The sequence below is a fragment of the Neopelma chrysocephalum genome, unplaced genomic scaffold (genome assembly GCF_003984885.1).
Source record: "Neopelma chrysocephalum unplaced genomic scaffold, ASM398488v2 Primary Assembly neopelma1_86, whole genome shotgun sequence".
NCBI lineage: Eukaryota > Metazoa > Chordata > Aves > Passeriformes > Pipridae > Neopelma > Neopelma chrysocephalum.
Genome location: NW_020897748.1, coordinates 1,587,304 through 1,606,163, shown reverse-complemented (window position 1 = coordinate 1,606,163; position 18,860 = coordinate 1,587,304). Strand labels below are relative to the sequence as shown.

The 18,860-nt window shown below is 35.7% G+C and overlaps 1 protein-coding gene across 4 annotated transcripts in view; it reads left to right on the top strand.

Moving 5' to 3' along the window:
- The window catches only part of ZFPM2 (zinc finger protein, FOG family member 2), a 307,974-nt gene that overhangs the window by 46,054 nt on the left and 243,060 nt on the right, over positions 1-18,860 (top strand). For 3 of the 4 annotated variants that reach the window (XM_027692379.1, XM_027692381.1, XM_027692378.1), the window contains exon 2: positions 14,614-14,772. The exons of the other annotated variant lie outside the window; for it this stretch is intronic. In XM_027692379.1, coding sequence (XP_027548180.1) covers positions 14,614-14,772 — 159 coding nt within the window. The remainder of the gene's footprint in view (positions 1-14,613; positions 14,773-18,860) is intronic. 4 annotated transcript variants of the gene reach the window in all.

The following is an 18,860-nucleotide window of genomic DNA, read 5'->3' as shown; positions in this document are numbered from 1 at the left end:
AAATATGTTGGTTTGCATTGTGTACTACTCCCTGAAATTTGATGTTGCTTGCCAGAGAAAACTGGAAGGACATCTGAGGACATTAATTGGCAACAGAATAACCTTTAAGGATATTTCAAGCCTGGATATTGATAATGAGAAGAAAATCCTGTTCTGAGTGTTTCTTTTGCTGGGACATCAAGAAAACCCTCAAAAGGGTACATGAAAAGCAGCCTTGGTACATAAGGGTACCTAAAAAGCAGGTTTGTGCTAAATAAATAGCAATTACATGTTGGTAGTGACATGATAACAATAGTTTCTCCAGTAATATTGACATAATAATCTAATATTATTGATAATCATAATATATGAATTGACTGTAAAATATTTTAAATTAGAACATATTGAACCACTGTATTTGATGGCAGTTGAGTGACAATGATGGCAGAGGAGAAGAGGAGGAGGAAGAGAAGAGTAAGAGAAAAATATTAACCAGTAAAAATGAACATCAGCTTCAGCCTACCATTCCATGGTCTGGTTTCCTTATGCTGCAAATCTTTTCACATAGTTTCAAGTTCTTTGGCATGAACTGGGGAGAGAAACCACAGTTCCTCTTCTCAATCTTCACCCGTAGGAGTAACAATATATTGTAATGCATGGTAACATTTCATATTATTGCACACTGTAATGTTTCATACTTCTGGTTTTTAGTAACATCTCTTCTATAAACATGTCCATCTTGGAAATTTAATTATTTTTGGGGCAATTGCTGTTACCATATGGCATGACACTGTTATTTAGCCTGTGAAAAGCAGTGTGGTGAGCTGTTTCTACTGTTTCCTTCTGTATTTTTAACCATGGCTGATCATTTTTATCAACATTGCTGTTATATTTTGTACTTTGATTCCAAACCTTTTCTTATAAAACCAGTCTTGAAATTGACACTGTTTAATAGTACAACTCACTTGAGTTGGTTGTCTCTGTGTCTGTAATGAATAACATCCACTTTAACCCCTAGTTTAGTCCTGGATACTTGTACTGCAAGTGTCATGGTTTCCCTCTCTTTTTTCAGAACTCTCTGAGGTGTGACAGTCTCATGTAATGTTTTGCTGTCTTCTTCCTTTTTGATCTCTATGAAGCAGAAACTAAATGCAGAATTTGTGCTATATTCATTTTTACTCACCTCAGTACCAGAAGATGTAAGGAAAAACAGAGGAGGGTGCTCAAAGGATCAAGCAGTGAGATATCTGAGTAACTCTTATACTGTAGTATGTGAGAAAAATTAAATTGTAAGAACACTTGCCTTTTAGTAAGGTGATAATTTAAAGGGTCATGACAAGTGGCTCTGGTATTTGAAGGTATAAACATCTTAAAAAAAATGTAGTATCTTTAGAAGAGTTATAATGAAGAGGAATGGATTGAAACCGAAAAGGAATACTTCACTGAACATTAGGAAAAATGCTATAGTGGCTTCTTTTCCATTAAGGAATAATTGTTATAAGGAAGATGTGTAAAAGCAGCATCTTCATCTTCAAAACTGAAATGGGCAAAATATGATAACAGTACCAGAGGTTCAGTTCTGTGTTTCCAGGTCAGCAGTGGCATGGTATGATTTGCTTCCTGCAGACCTAGTTCAGTGGTACCAAATTCACTAAGCATTATTCTTTTACGAATACAGTGTGCAACATTAAGCAAAATACTGCAGTGGATTTTGCGTGATTGCTAAACATACTGTACCATGTGCTTGTGTGTGTATTAAGAATGTCATGTGAAGAGTGTCAGTGCAATTTTTCACAAGTTTAACATAGAACACCAGCAGACAGAAGAAATGCAACTATAGCGTAAAACGTAAAGGGAAGATGGAGTGAAGAGCTTGTCTAACATACAGTCAAACCTTCCAGGACCCAAATGCAGGCAGTGTTGATTGCAGTCATGGATCCACTGGAACTATTGCCTCACTCCTACAAATAGTCTGTGTCTGGTTAAAATCTCACTAGAGCACTTATTCTTGACTTGATAGTCATGGAGGAATTCAAGTATATTCTTCTTATGTTTGTTGCCTTTATGTCTGTTTGATGCTGCAGTTGGATGTGCTAGTACACTACAGAGGACTCTGTATGGCTCCTGATGAGGTAGTATAAGAAAATGTGCAACATCTCCTGATATTAATACTGAATCATAGAATGCTTGAGGTTGGAAGAGACCTCTAGAAGCCATCAACCCCCTGTTCAGGCAGGGTCACTCAGATCAGAGAGATGTGTTAGTAGCTATGGCAAGAAATTTAAAAAAGGGCAATTATTTACTGAAAATACTTTGGCAAATATGATTTTTTTCATTAAGGGGAACTACCTTTGGCAAGAAGTCTGTTGGGGAAAAGAGTTTCAATTTATTTTTGTGGATTAGTCCTTTAGTCATATTTTGACATTATTTCGTGATAAACCAATAGCAGTGTTACATAATTGTCACTGCTCTTATTTGCTTCATAAAATGACATAGTGTGATAGCAGCTAGAAATGTTTTAACATGTTAATACAGACAAGAAACATTATGATGTAAGAACACTGAGATGTTTCCATAAATATTAAATACTACATGTAAGGATTTAAAATACCAGATGATAAAATTCAATACTAAAATTTATTAGCAGTGAATATGTCATGTAATAATAAATAAACAAGAATGAAAAGTAGGACTAAGACATATAGAATGACATTCTGATACTTTTTTTTTCTTACAGTGTCTTCCTATACCAGACCTTTTCAAAATATTTAGCTCCATGGGAAGTTTTTAAAAGTTTACGTTTTGTCGGTTAAGGTACTTTTAAATATTTAGAAGCCAATTCCATTTGGAAATCAATATTTCATATTTAGTTTATTAGTTTCTTTTTGGTCAACTTTAGCAATTTAAGATTTTTCAGAGTATTCTGCAAGTTTTGTAAAATAGGATGCTGCAAAGTTATGTAGTTGTATTGGTGGCTGACCTTTGAAAATCTTTAAAGTATGGAGTTTTAATTGTAGGGTGAAACTGTCACTTCTATGAAGGTGCAGGTGTTTACTGCTTAAGTGAGAGAAAATAACAAATAACTCTTCTGGATTTCATTCCTAAGGAAAAAGCTTGGCTAAACGAAAACGTAAACCAGTCAAGGATATTTCGATAATTACATTGTATTAATAGTAGAGCTGCTAAACTTTTCAAGTGAGTAAGTTTACTGAGAAGACTCAACCTGGAATAAGATTGGCATATAGAACAAGATATGAGGAAGGTTGAAAGTATAGGTGAAAAAATATTTTCAGAACTCCTATTTTCAATGAAAAAGAAAGAGGGGATGGATTACCAACTCATCATTACCAAATCATCCAGTGGCCTAATTTGTAGGAGTTGTATTATTCCATAAGTTGGTTCAGCAAAACAACAATCATGATAAGAGGAGAGGAAAATGAATTCTTGTTTTGATTTCATGCTTATTGCTTTGAGATTTGCATAGCCTCATAATAATACTTACCAGCCATCTGGTTTCCAGAGGAAGAAAACTTATTTTTTCTTACTGAAAAGGCTAGGACATAACATGCACCATTTAAAAGCTCATTGTCTGGAAATGACATAATGACTTTGTGTTTTCAAATTATTAATTAGTGATTAACTCAGAAAACCAGCAGGTTATGCCAACTCTAGGGGACATACAATGTGTTTTGTGCAATCTCGCAATTCCTGTCAGTGAGGAATCAAATTAAAGTAGTTAAAAGGTGAGCAGGGATATTAAGGAACTCAAATGCTTTGCAACATGCACTTCCAGTTTATTTTAAAAGATATAGTTTGCTTATTTATATTTTAGGGTTTATATACATGAAGCTATAGGACTATAAATGATCTATAAATGTTGTTATTTTTCAATAAATGACCTATATTAGGCTGTCATTATACTACATATTCCTGAGATGTGATGATAGAATCAGAGTTTTTCATGGTGTCTGTAAGGTATACATGTTGGTGAAGCACAGGTTAGTAGTCCATTATATTTTCAATTAACACAATAAATGCTGTTATACTGATATTCTCTGAAGAATCTTAAAAACAAACAAACAACAGAATACATTTCACCCTTATGGTACATCATTGTAAACTACACCAACTGTTACTGTAACTAATCATAACAGACAGTGTAGTGGGCAAAATGAGATGTCAATATCCACAGAAAAGAAACTATGCATTAGCATTTCTTTGCAGTGGGGCTTCAGATTTTTCCTTCAGCCGTGTCATTGTGGTATGCATCAGTTTAGGTGTGCTGACTTTTTATTGAGGTCTAACCCAAACTGGCACTGAATTCTCCATACAACCTCGGTAGCTTTGATCATGTTACTAGAATTTGAATTTGGGCTGTCTTTCAGGGGCTCATTTTTCTGCAGTGTTCTCTGTTTCACTTATATTAGAAAGACAGGGGGAAAGAAAAGAAATAGTAATTTGAAGGGAAATAGTAACCTGAGAGAGAAGTCATGAGTTTGCTACCAGTTTTTGGACTTGAAGAGTCCAGGTTCCTTTTTTTTGCTTTTTGATTTAATTGCATGATGATGTACAGAGATGAGAGACCAGTTTCCATCTGAGAAAATGATGAACAGGAATATTCTGCAGCTACGTACAAACTTAGAAAATATTAAATAAACAGAAGAAAAAAGACCCCTTAATTTTATATACCAGTATAGTGTGTCTTTACTGTGTGAGAAAAATGTATTTTGTCTTGAAACTGGGGATGTAAAATTACAGTGAGTAATGAGTATGTATTCCTCTGATCCCTTAATGTACTTGATGTGAGGTTCCTCTTTCATCGTAGCTAACATGCTGGCCATTAAATACACTGCAGCAGCATCATTAGTGGCTTCAAAGTGCTCCTACTTGCATCACATTTTTCCCTCCAGCAGGTGAGTGAGAACAGTGATCAGCAAATACCAGCATGTGTCACTCACTGCTCATATGATTGCCAATGAAGTCCTGTGTTTGGAGTAAGGGCAGCTTTGGAGTTGGAAGCAGAGCGAACTTTTGCTACCTTCATGGCTCTGAAAAGCTTTCAGCTCCGAGCCTCACTTGTCCACGTCTAAGATGAAATTCATCCTATTTGGGGTATGGTGTTTGAAACTGCTTTGCTGTTAGCAGTATGTGGTGAAGGAGATAGGCTGTAGAGGAAGGTGTCCTGAGTAATAGGCAGTGTGTTACCTATATGTTTGAGACCCTGAATGGTGAGGTTAGGACACGAAAAGAAACTCCTCTTACTTACCAGTGTCACAGTTTGCTATGCCTGGAGGAAAGGATTCACTGAAAATTTCTGAAACCTGAATCCTCAGAGGATTTCCCTGGACTGTTTAGAGCAGCATACCATAGACCTTATATGAGGGGTGTTGGCTGGTTAATATAGATGTGTCTATTCTCTGTTCTCTTGAGTTAAAAAACCCCCAAACCTTATGGTAGTAAAATTAAAAGAGAGTCTGAATATTTTCCTAAAATTGCAGCTTTAATTTTTATATCCTTTGTTGTAAGATGCAAGATGGGGGATTTTCCTTTATTAGAAAGGTGAATATCAAAACTTAGAATACCTTACCTGTAGAAAACAATATGAACATGTAAAAAAAAAGTTCAAAATATTTTATATATTTTTTCTTTTTATACACTTGGATATAAAAATCAACAACTTCTCATAGACATCTGAATCATCAAATAGTTGCATTTTTATTACATAAATGCATATAATTTTATGGAACGTCACAGAATTAAGCCATCTTCTTACACAGTGTAAGAAGATTTAATTTTTTTTTTAAAGTCTGTAAGTTTAAACATATCATCATACTTATCTAGTTGAAACAGTCCACTGGAACTGGATAATATTTGCATCAGTGGTAGCTGTGTATTATGGGGCAAATTATATTGTCAGTATTTCAAATTAGATTTCCAGTAGTTTCAAAAATTGTTTTGTAAAAGTTAGCAGAATCATACTGCAAAAAAGCCCCAAATCTGCAAAATATGTCTTAATTCAGGGAAAAATACTTCAAGGATAACATTTCTGCACAAGGAAACAGGAAATTTCCCTTGTTAACTCTGTTAAAATTAAGAAAACTACTGATAAATCACCGTTGCAAAATTATTCCTAATGTGGAAAATTATGTAAAAGGATCACAAATTCATCTCTGAGAGCTTTATGTCCAATGTCCTGTTTGCTTTTCAGGCTTTAGTTAAAAATTTCCTTCAGAAAGGTTGGTGCACTGTGGTACTCTGGTGGTTTTCTGTTGCTGCTGAAATTTAGTCGGGTGTTGAGTCACAATACTCGTCACCTCTGTCCTTCTCTTTCTCCTCTTGTATCACCAGAAATATCCAGAACAACATCTGCTGTGGAGCATCTGCTGTGAAGCTGTTATGAGTGTAGGTAGAATTAAGACGTGTTTTGGCATGAGCCCCTACTTGAAAACTGAGGCCTGATACTTAACTACAAAGGTCTTGCAGCTCATGTTCTGTGCACACTTGCATACTATTTTTTAAAATTAATGTCTCCCTAAGCATTTTTTCAATGGTCACTTTTTCATCATTTCACCTTTATTGATTGGAAATATTCTGGCCTTGGCTCTAAGAGCAGACTGACCATAGGCACTGTCAATTTTGTTGTGGCCCCTAGGATAATGGTAAGAGAAAAGAAGACAAGGGGATAAATGAAAGTGAAGTTCAAAATCTGTGGAACATTTAAAGGTCTTTGAAAAGTTTATATACAAGCACGGTTAATGCTGTCATGCACAGAAGTACCAAAAGACCTAGCAGTGAAGAATATGAATCTACTTTATTAAAATCAAAGTGTTCGTATTTTTTTCCATAAAGAAATCATTTGAATAAAATTTGACCCTTTTTACAATAGTCTGTGGGTCAAATTGAACCTACTATTAAAATTCTCTAATATCTTTCTTGTATTACCATTTCAAAACTCAATTTAAATATTCACAGAGCTCTTTTTTTAATAAACTTAACAAAATTCAGGTAATTTCCTTCAACTTTCTTGATTGAAGGAAGGCAGTAGGTACAGATACAAAAAGATGTACAGCTACGAGCAAAACCTGAAATCAATTATATATAAGAAATAACATAACACATGGAAAGAAATTAATCAAAAGAAAAAATTTCTGCTATATGATTTTCTTGGTCTACTACCTGCAGGCAAGGAACATAAATGAAAAAAAAATCAGCATTCTTCTTGCAGATAAGGGGAAAATTAATAAAAATGTTTCCTTCCTACCAGATTCCCTGATGCAACTTATGTTAAAATTGAATGGCTGCAGGAAGAACTTAGGTGTTTAAAAATAACTCCTTTTTTTTTCACAGAATTATACTTTTGTGCTTTTTTTCCTTGTTGTTAAGCTCAATTATATCAGGTTGGTATAGATTTATAGTGTCCAAAGAGCATTTCTTCTCCATTCTTTCTATTAAGTTCATCGTTGAATCATGTTCATAAAGTTTCTCCCAGTTTGAAAGTGAGAAATGGTTCATTCTGCTTGGGTGCCGCAATGAAGATGTAAGGAGTTGCTCACAAATTGAAGCAATCTGGACAAAACTTATGAAGTTCAGCCAATTTGCATAACAGACTGGAGAGGTTCAATGTGCACAGGCAGCAATTGCTCTAGAGTAGAGCTCAAAACAGAATAGGAATGACAGAAATAACTTAGTTAAGCTAAATAGAAAACTCGAGGGACTGACGAGGGAAGCATTTCAGCAAAAGTGGGAGTGGTTTGTTTGGCAAAGAATAATTTAAGAAATTATTTAAGTGGTTTTTTTCTAAACTGATTTCCCAGTTTCTCTTCAGTTACCTACTGCCAGTAGCTTAATTTTAAAGCTATTCCTGTAGTGGTCAGTTTGTCAAGATTAGGTATAGCCATTTAATGTCTATCATAAGAATCTTTAGGCTCTTCTCTTGCCCTTTTTCTCTCTGTTCTCAGGGAATTATGTGATTAAAAAAATTGCAGTTCTCAAAAGGAGGGAGAGACAATATTTTTTACTATGAAAATTGAATATTTGGATCTCTATTAACCAAAAGTCACAAGGGAAAAGTAGTGTGGACACTCATGGTGTCAGGTTGTTGGGGGAGCAACTAGTTCAACAGAAGAATTTCTATTGCCATTTTCCTTTATTATCATCTATGATATTAGCTGCAGACTTGGGTACTTCCATTTCTCTGATTTATCTAGTTACTTCTAGTTGGAGGTTCTCCTTCCCAGGAGAGTATGGATCATCTCAGGATTAGTCCTGACAGTATCTGGCAGTCCTTGTCCTTGACAGAAATTGAAAATTTATTCTGATTGCTACGGCATATATTTATCTCCCTTATTGTATCAGTCCATATCTTGACCATGGTTGAACATAGAGGGTCTGAAATATCTGAGCAGGGACATTTTAAAAAATTTTACAAAACCCAAGAAATCCAGATTCCCAACAAGGAACTTGGGAGTATATTTTGGGTAATGTCTTGGAAGCTGCATTGTTTCTGTTGGGGTTGTTCAGATCACTGTTAAACTTGTCTCCAGGCTTTTGTAAAAGCAAAGTCATTGGAGACAACCACTCCTTTGAGTTAACTGGAATGGAGGAGAAGTCTCTAGGAAGTCTTGTATGAAAACTTCTCAAAATAAAGAGAACTCTGAACTACTGTATGGTGTCTTCACTCCCATTGCCATATTTAAAATTAAATAAATTGAACCTTCTATTGTATTTTTAGAATTCCTGACTGAATTTTTAGGAAAAACCTTCCCAGCAATGTGAATTAATAGAATTCACAGCTAATTTTCTTATGTAATTGTTTGTACTTAGAAGAAAATGTTCTTGTTGAAGCAGGAGACAAATGGATTGATTTTTCTGAAGCTTTTGCCTCTGTAATCAGAGAGCATCACATACCTAGGTCTTACCATAAGCTAAGGATAATCCGTGTGTGGCAGTATGTTTTCTTAGAAAATACCAAATGGGTCCCACAGAACATGCAAAATGTCTGATGTAGATCCGAGGAATTTCAGGCCTCTGATTTATCACAGTTGTTGCTATTTGATGCTACTACTTCTAATTATACTCATTAACCTCTCCCCAGCCACTCACTGTCAAGCATTGTGGGCTTTCTGAAGCATTCTTAATTTGTTAAGAGCACTGATTTATGCTGCTGCTCTGGGAATGTAGGAGAATATTGGTGGGTGAGAGGAAACTAACCACTTCACATTTTCATGAGATAATTATTTCAATGATACTTCCCTACCATAGGATACATTCATTTTAAGTGCAAAACACTGGACAGGAAAGAATATAAGCAGGTGCTTAATTTGAGTGTGTGTTTAAGTGGTTTCATTAGGGAGAAGTCTGATGAATTTGACTGTGAGAAATTATTACAGAACTTACCCAGTTCAATGTTATTGAATTTCAATTATTTCTTTACAGTTATAGTACCATAAAACTGGAGTCAAGCATTGATGTATCAGAACTAAGGCATTCAAGGGGTCCGATGCTCAAATTTGCGTTCAGAGGAGTGTTTATCGTAACAAAGGCATCTGTTGTTAAGTGAATGCAAATCCTTTTTTGGTGGTATATTCTCACACTTTTACATTCTATTAAAATTCTTACAGTGTTTGTTTTGTTTTGTTTTGCTAAAGTAGCCTGTCTTTTCAAGTGGTGTTACTCACTGTGTAAAGATTGTCACTTAGCTAGCTATCTTTGTGTGCTTGCATCTATATGCCTGCATTTATATTACAGTACATGATATTTCAGGAATATTTATTTAGCATTTAATACATTAATATTGCTAAAAAATACATCCTTGAGTGTCTGTAAATCTAGTACAAATTAGGGAGCACAGTTCAGATTTCTCCACACTGTGCTGGCAAGTGGCCTCAATCAGAAGTAATTTTCTCCACGAAGGCACATGCAGCTCACTGGTCAGCCACTCCTTAGTAGATGCTGTTATTTGTATCAAATTATATGTGGTGATCTTTCGAAGTGGACTACAGTGTCCACTAAGCCATACAGATTTTTGCCAGATTGACTCCATCTTTGCTGTAACTAACTGTACTGGTTTTTTACTGCCTCTTGTTTATCTGTGCTATTTGCGAAAAAATTTGAGATCTGTGTTTATATCAATAAATATTTATGTATTGGAGTAAGTACCAAGCGAGTTAGTAAATTACTCAACCCCTCAAAATCTTCTGTTGTGTACAACACAAGTATTTGCTTGTCTTATAAAGGAACCAGTTTTTTTCAGGCCTTCATGCCAAATCCAGAATGAATCAAAGGAGACTTAATTTCCTTTCAGTACCCCTATTTAAGATTGGGAATAGAGCTTTTACCTGGTGTGATTGGGAATTCTTAACAGTTTGTCATGTATCTAGCTAATCTGAAGCATTTCAGAATCAACTCTCCTTAGATTACATCACATGCTTTTACAAACTGCTAATAGGAGAAGAATTGCTGAAATGAGAAGACAAACATCTAGACTATCTCTGCAATTAACTATTCATCTAAATTCCTTGACTACTTAAGTGTGAAATTTTACTGTTTTAATTACTGAAGAGTCTAGTCATATGTCAGAGCTGTTTACTGTCGGATCACTTATGTTGGTGCTCTGGGATGTGACACTCAGATGAAGTTCAGTAGTAGAAATTTTTGGATTTGCATTGCTATGTCATTGTGGTCATTGGTTGTACAGTCACACTTAATCAGCAGTTATTGAAAAGGATTTTTCGTCAGAACGGGATAGAATCTTAACTCTGGTCCAGCTGAAATAAAAGCAGACATAGTACATTTTGTGCCATAGGTACTTAATAACATGATTAGTATAAGTAATGGGTGTAATACTATTAAATTAAGTCAACAATTTAAAATAAATGCAGAAAGAAAAGTCTGGTACTAAAGTAACTGATTAACCTGTATTCTGACTGTTGAAGGTAATATATCAACGTAATAACAACTGTGGGAAAAAAAGCATTATCAGAGAAAACAGTTGAAAGAAACTCTCTTCTTTTTAAAGACTTATTTATTTTTGTCTATATGACTCTGTATTTTTAAGTATTTTAAATCAAGGAAGTTGCATAGCTTTTGTGCAGGTCGTTCCCTAGATAGAGGTGCTAGTAAACTTTGAAACTTTTTTGAAACTTTTTGAACCAGATAAATTCTTAGTTCTCTAGCTGACTTGATTTACCTCTTACTTGATTTACCTCTTACCAGTAAGAGATTTTTGGAAGCACATAACCAAATAAGGCAAACATAAGCATGCCTAGTTTATGTGTTTGCATTTGTCAAGAATATGTAGTTCCATGTAATCTTTATTTTGAGATTCTGAAAATTTATTTTTTTTTATTATCTGTTTATGTGCAAGTAATTATATGAACTAGTCAAGAATACAGAATTTAATCTATTTATACTTCCTAGTAGGTGGCTTTGGATTTTACTGTTTTCTTTAACCCACTGTATTTTTGAGTGATAATTAAAAATGGCTGCAGAAATTAGGCATCGATTTTGAGTTCCCATGAAACGAGCAACTGAGAAATACTTAATTTTGGTCTTATTCACGTGTGTTGGTCTTACTCATGTTGAACAATGCCTTACTCTTCAGTTAAAGTTATCAGTTTATAGCTCTGGGCATGAGCTGAATTTATTTGAACACTTAAAAAGTGAAAGACGACTCAACGTGCATAAGACAAATTCTGTCCCTAGGATCAAGTTCTAGTTGGGTGAATTAGACAAGGCAGCAGCTCTCTGAAACCTAGAAAAATAATTTATGCACAGATCCTTCAATTTCAGCAAAAGTCATGCTGGTGTTTGAAGCGCAGCCTCTGATGTCAGCCCCTGAGGTGAGGTGTTATGTAAAGCTCTGATGTGTGCCTATGTGTGCACCCCTGGATAAACAGTGCTGGGTTTTGTGTTTGGGCTGGCGTGCACAAGGCAAAGCCCGTTGTAGATGCATGTGTACCTCTGATCTCCTTTGGATGTGACAGCATTTACGTTTCTGCTTGCAAATGCTTGGACAAGTAACTTTAGGAAATGTTAAATGCCCGTTCATACATAGGATGTATCTGTGGTGACGTTAGTCAAGATTTTTTTAGTCTGAAACCCATTTAAAAAATAAAGACCCAAGCCACAGAATGACAGTTTGAACTGGCTCTGTGGATTTGCCATGTACATTGTATTTCTTCTGCCTTCTTGGAGAGGGTGTCAATGGAAATCATAAAGTGTGTTTCCATGAGTGCCACAAATGAAAGCATACCAACTGTATTTCTGTTCTTTTCCTAATTAACATACAGTGATGGTTAGCTTGCTGATTGCTTACTGGTGACCTGATCATATAAACTGGTTTAACATCTAGAAGCAGACCTAAATGTCATGTACACATGCCAATTGGTTACTTGCAGATAAATTGCTTTTGCTGTATTTTGCAAGACAAATTGAAAAAGTCAAATGGCAAAGAACCAGTCATGCAGCAGGAAATTGACTTTCACTGAAATGTTGGCTGAAGTTTAAATTTTTTCCCCAAATTTAAAATACTTGGAAAATTTATTAAAGGCATATAACTTCATTTGAAATGATGCAAAATATGGTACTTATCCATCCTTATATGTGGCAAAAATTTACATTTCCCTAAAATATCATATTATTTGTTTCATTGTGTTTTTCCTTCCTAGTTTATTTATCTGGATGTTACTAGGAGAGCACACCAATAAATGACTCTACAGACAATGTCACATTATAATAATATTGTGAAATCTAAACAGTATTTCTGATAATTTGTGCAGAACCCCTTGTGCTTTCATTTCTGCCATGAACCTGGACACACGTGAGGTGCCTGGGCTGCCCATGTTCAGCTGCAGCGCACTGCTCCAGCGTGTGCTTTGTTCTCTCTTCCGTACAGTGCGATAGCCACTCTCCATTCCCTGTGCATATGCAGTTGCTGGATTTTTTCCCAGCGTGGCTGGAAGGTGCAATTAACAGTAATGGATACTTTGATAGTGAGAATCTTTATTTCTTCAGCCATAATAATAGCCCCTTATTTTAGGAGCTATATTGTTGAATGACAGCTAGTGTTGGCAAGTGTGTGACCACAAAAGTGGGTTCATTTGGTCAGATTCTCAGCTGGCACAGAGAGTCATATTTCCATGAAAGATAGTAAGCTATATTAATTTATGGAATCCCAGCTGGGAATCTCAATCAATTTCAATAAAAAGTAACCATCATATTCCTCTGAAGCAAGAATTACGCAACTTAGCCTAAAGTGAATTTTGCTGTTTTAATAAATGTAGGTAGTCACTGGTTTGTAATAAATTACATAAAATTACACTGTAGTCAATATTTGATTTATTTAAAAATTTATTCCTTCCTTTTCATTGAACACAACACAATCATTTATGTATTGTATCTCAGCATGATAGATTATATAGGAATAGTGTATTTAATACTGTAAAACTATCATATAAATACAAATCACATTTTTTTTCATTAGCTGGCTCGCTTTCATTTTGAAGAAGAAATACTCAGTCAATTATAAATGAGGCTGTGCTTTCATTGGAGAGTGAAATATGTAATTTTTTCAAGCCTCAACCATGTATAATGAAATATCTCCTTTGAAATCCAGTCTTAAGATGGATTTTGAAACATACTGACATTTAATAAAATCTTAGTTAAATTAAAACATGTTCAGTTATTTCAAATCTCTATTTAAATCTAGGGTAAAATTCTATACCCTGCACAAGAGATGTCTTTAGCAAATAGTTACTATTAACCAATGATTTTCAAGTGTGTATATATAAGAAAGAAGAAATTTTAATTTTTGAGTACATTCCAATCAGTAACCTGGGTGTTTTGTGTTATATGTCTGTCTGGCACTGGCTCTTTGAGAGGATCTGTAGCAATACTATGTCTAGGTAATTAGAAGAAAAGTCAAAGACCTCAGGCTGCCCTTTCAGATTCAAACTCATACCCTGCTTCTGTGACTGGTTTGTTTTTCTGTAGCCCTTGGCTGGTAGTTTACCACAACATTTGTTTGCCCTCTGTGAAATGAGTGGATAGTCTGTCTGAGTCTTGTCCATTGGCTGGGAGTCCACTAGAGAGTCTGGCAAGTAAATGATTACGAATACCATCAGGGGCTGCTTGAAGCAAAAGCAGAATAAGCTGAAGTTTGTACTCTTAATACCTTTGTAGTAATTCACTGTTGTCAGTACTTTTAATTTGATTAACAAAGCCTGTAAAAGGAACATTTTAAGTAGTGTAATTCAGCATCAAAAACAATCACTAACAAACAAGAGAAGGCTCTTCACTGTTTATGTCGTTTTGCAAATATAGCTTTGATTTCCCCTGTTAAAACTGTCTGTGTTTTAGTAGTAGAGCCCAATGAATAATGAAAACCCCCTATGTGCGAGTATTATTAATACATATTATTAATGACATTTTGCATATTCTGATTTGAAGTCATCAGGAAAAGTCACTTTCAATTTCAATTTCCATAAAATGTTATTTGTCCAATTCTAATAAATGCTGAACACAGCCGTGGAAGGAAAAACTAGCTAAAGAACTCCAGTTATAAGTTCACTAAGGTTTTATTTCACATTGTCCTTTTAGATGGTTTTGCCACAGTGTTCCTGATTCTTTTTAAAGGGCCCCTTGAAGATGCCACTGAGGATGAAGAAGAAGAGTGCCTGTCTGAGGAAAATGATACTGTCTCGAAAGAAGACTTTCCATTGGAGGAAAGCTTTTCTGCAGAGTTTGAGCCTGAAAATCTGAGCTGTGAAGAAGTGGAATTCTTTTGTAATAAAGGTAATCATTGTAGCCAACCTCTTGAGAGAATACTGGCCAAACTGTGTCCAATTGGTCAAAAAGATTTTTTGGTTTATAATCCACAAAAAGCCCTATTAATATAGTACCTTAACGGGGAAAAGAGTCACTCATAGAGTTAAGTCTGATAAGGGCTAAATATTTAAGTGTGTTGAAAGACACTTTTCAGGGATGTGAATTGTCTTGCCTTTAATGTTTTCCTCCAAGTGTTATTTTCTCCATATTTAACTGTAGAGAACAGGTCTCAAAAGTGAATTATCAGCAGATCCGAAGCTAGCAATGCAGCGTGTCTGTTCATTGCTTAGGAACAGTGCTCTGCCTAGGAAACATTGCTAGAAAAACAGATTGTGTCTGTAGATTCTAGGATTAAATAGAGCTTATTATAGAATTTATTATGTATGTAGAAAACTAGTGATTTGTGAAAGGATAACTTTTGAAGTTGCAGATGCCTTTTTGGTGCATTTGTTACTTGCAAGTTATTGAAGATAGAGATATTTTAGCCTAAGTCACACCAATTCATTCTTACCCAGTGTTCAGTCTGCAAGGTTATGCTTGCAACTGACAGAAAAAACTCACTGCTGTGTGCTGTTATTTCAGGCATTGAATTAACATTCTTCCTGTCAGATTTCCACTTGATTACTTTGTTGTTTGTCTTCTGCAGGTAAGGATGCCTATCAAATAGCTGGAGTTGTGGTGGTGGTGTTCTTCTGTTAGTCCACTAACCCCTCAGGCATATGGATATTGATGATTTCTCTATCTTTCTGTTCTTTCCCCGATATTGACATATGTTTTTTCATGATAGCTTGATATGCTTCTGGTTTTGTATTATTTTCATCTCTTTTGGACAAAGTCAAATAAATCTATTGGAAGAGTCAAGTGTTCTGACTGCAGAATATTAGTTCTTCCTACAGTCTTCAGTCATCAGTGGGGAAGGCATGATGATGTGTTTTCTACATGTCCTCTATGTAGCTTACATACTTTCCAACAAAATAATTTAGTTCTCCGCTACAGGTTCTTGATACTTAGTAAGTCAACCTAAGAGGTCAAAACAGTCTAGTCAATAGTTTAGAGTTCAGCTGCTACAAATCTTACTGTGAGGAGAGAACAGATAATGGACAGAAATGCTTTACAAACAGAGAATTTAATACTGTTACAACTGTGATGTGAACAAGTGCTACAATTACTTTGTGTTCACTTGTTCACATGCCTTTCAGACACCAGTTTCCTTAGCTGGAAAAAATACTGGTCCTACTATTGGCGTTAATAAATAAATATTTAAACCACCAAATGCATAATTGTTATATATTGGCATCTCTTGAATTCCTTCTGTCAGCAGTGGAAGACTATGCGCTACTGTCAGTTCATACCACATCGGTTTGATTTAGTTACTTCTCTGTACTTCTCACTAAATTTCCCGGGGCCACCAATGGAAAACACTATGGTTTTGGGTGAAATCAAGAAAAAAATGTAATTTCTTCTTTAATTTGCAATCAATATTGCAAATTCACGTTGAATTTCAAGTTATCTTGGATCTTCCCTTTAATAAACACATCTTTCAGGGAAAGCACCGAATCCAGGCCATTGTATTAAAGAAGATCAGGAATCAAAGGGGAATACACTTAAATCTGAATCTTGATTTCATATGTTTTATTAAGAACATCTGCTAATTCTTCAAGCTGAATGCCTTCTGACTTCTCAGCAGTCCTTTTTCCAAGTGTGCTGTAGTTAGAAAAGAATCTTAAGCCTCTCCAGTGCAACTGCTACAGAAGAAAAGTTGAAAAGGAAATTTCTAAGGATCAAGGGGCACATAAAACCACTAATCTACCTCCAGCAGAGGCAGTGTGATAGAATGTCCCACTTTGAAGCAAGTTGAGAATATCCCTGGAGAAGGATGGAATGGGAGAGAGTAGAGGTGTGCTGATTTTTATTAATGTCTCAACTTCTGTTGAGTGTCCTGCTTCTTCAGGGACACATCTTAAGTGTCATTACCATGAGGTCACCTATGTTTTCCATTAAAGGTTCTAGAAAGTAAATATATTTTCTTAGATATAAGTATTATCTGTCCTTTTTCCCTCTTTCCTTCTCCTGGGGTTTCTTCCCAGCTGACTCAGAACAAGAGGACAAATGAGTAGTGGAGCTTCCTGCAAGAATCAAGAGGCATGGGGAAGAAGTGGCACAGCTGTTGGGGAGGAGCTGTTTGTGAGGCTCCATCTATGGTATCCTTTTTGTACTTAGCCAGCTATATAAATTCAGGTATCACCTAAAACCAGAGGCTTTTAACTATCCAGACTAGGCACAGAAGGCAAAAATTTACTGAACTCACAATTCTTTCAGAGGAGTGAAAGTAGAGGACGTACAGGTTCACAACTTGGTAACTTTGGCTTTTTGACTGAAGAGATTTTCCTGTCAAACTGTGCCTGATTGTATTATAAGCAGAGAGCAGTCTCTTACTCTCTAAATTGCAAACAGCTAACCTTTATAAAGCCATACTTGTCATTCCCACCTTATTAATTTGGGTTTGTGAGATAGATTCAGCAGAATAGTTGCCAGAATTAGAAAGTGGAGGCGAAAGCCTCGGCAAAGTGTGAAGCAAATTAATCACATTGATTGAGCTACATGTCATTTTACAACTGTTCTCAGGTTTCAAAATTTTGACTTTTGGCTGTTACTTTTCCCTTCTCCTTTTGCTCATTAATGGCTTTTGCAACAAGGAATCTGGAAAATTTCTCCTCTTCCACACTTCTGCCACACCACAAATCCACAGTTAACTTTGCTGCATTCCTGTGTAGTCCTCCTTTACATTCAAATGTGAAGAAGTGAAGAATTTTTAAGCATATAAATATTCCAAGCTAGAATGGAAATTACTGACCTACTATTTGCCAAGGATTGTTTTAAGCTTCCAACTCTATTTTTTTTTAACCTTTTGGATGAAGAAGAGCCTCATAATAGATGGCACTTAAATTTGATTTGTTTGCAATTTTGACAGTGAGATTAGGGGAAAGGGAATATTTTGGAAGTAGCAATAATAACAACACAGTCATAGTGTTCTTGTACTACAAAGCTGCACTGGTCTGTATCTTTGGAGTAGAAACAAAAAATTTGGTAGAAGGTAGCCTTGGTGATAGTGCATTACATTTTTGCAGTTTGACAACCGCCTTTGAAATTTGCTGTTTATGCTTAGTTACTACAAATTGAAGTACTGCCAATAAAGAGAGTATCTGATGATGCTGTCCACACAAAGCCTGTACTAGCCTGGAATCTCCCTTACTGATTTTTTTTTTTTTTTAATGTCCAGATAGTGAGTATCTGGAATCAGAGTCTGTATCAGATTAGGATTAATTTTGATTAAATTCAGATCTAGAAGATTTCTTAGATAAATGCCAGTATTTAAACATTCTGAATAAGGAGAAAGTAGCCTGTCTTCCATGCAGAGGAGTGATAGACTAGATGGCTGAAAACCTACTTGGGAAGCTAGGAGATAGTACACACAGATTAAATTTTGTCTGTTATAGGTTGGAATAAGAAAATGAAGTAATGCTAACAGAGACAAGAGAAGAAGTGAGCTGGGGGCATGATAGGGCTAATAATTTCAGAAGGGCAGATAGAAGGAGGGGGCACGAATGGCAGAACAGCGCAAAGGCCAAGCTGAAGGTGATGGGATGAAAAGCAAAGTACTAAATCAAGCTCATCTGAGATGTGAAGTAGTTTATCTTTTGTTTTGTAGTCGCTGATTGCTGTCATCGTGCCTAGATACCCTCAGGAAAAATAAAAAAATACTCTGATCTGTTTGCCATACTCATATGGTGGTGACACCTTTTCCTCTCTGTCAAGAGCAAGGAGAATAGGAGCCGTGGCTACTTCATAGGGGTGGGAACTGGCTAAACAAATTACAGTTCCTTGTGAGCTTCCTAGGAGATGTGTTCAATGAGGGATTTACTTTCAAAGGAAAAGTTATCTTGAGCAATGAAAGAGATCACTTGAAATTAATAGATAGGTAAATAGCTGTGTTCAGAGAAGGAAAGAGGCAAGAGAAGAAAACGGAGGTCTATAATCAAGAGAGAAAATGGGGG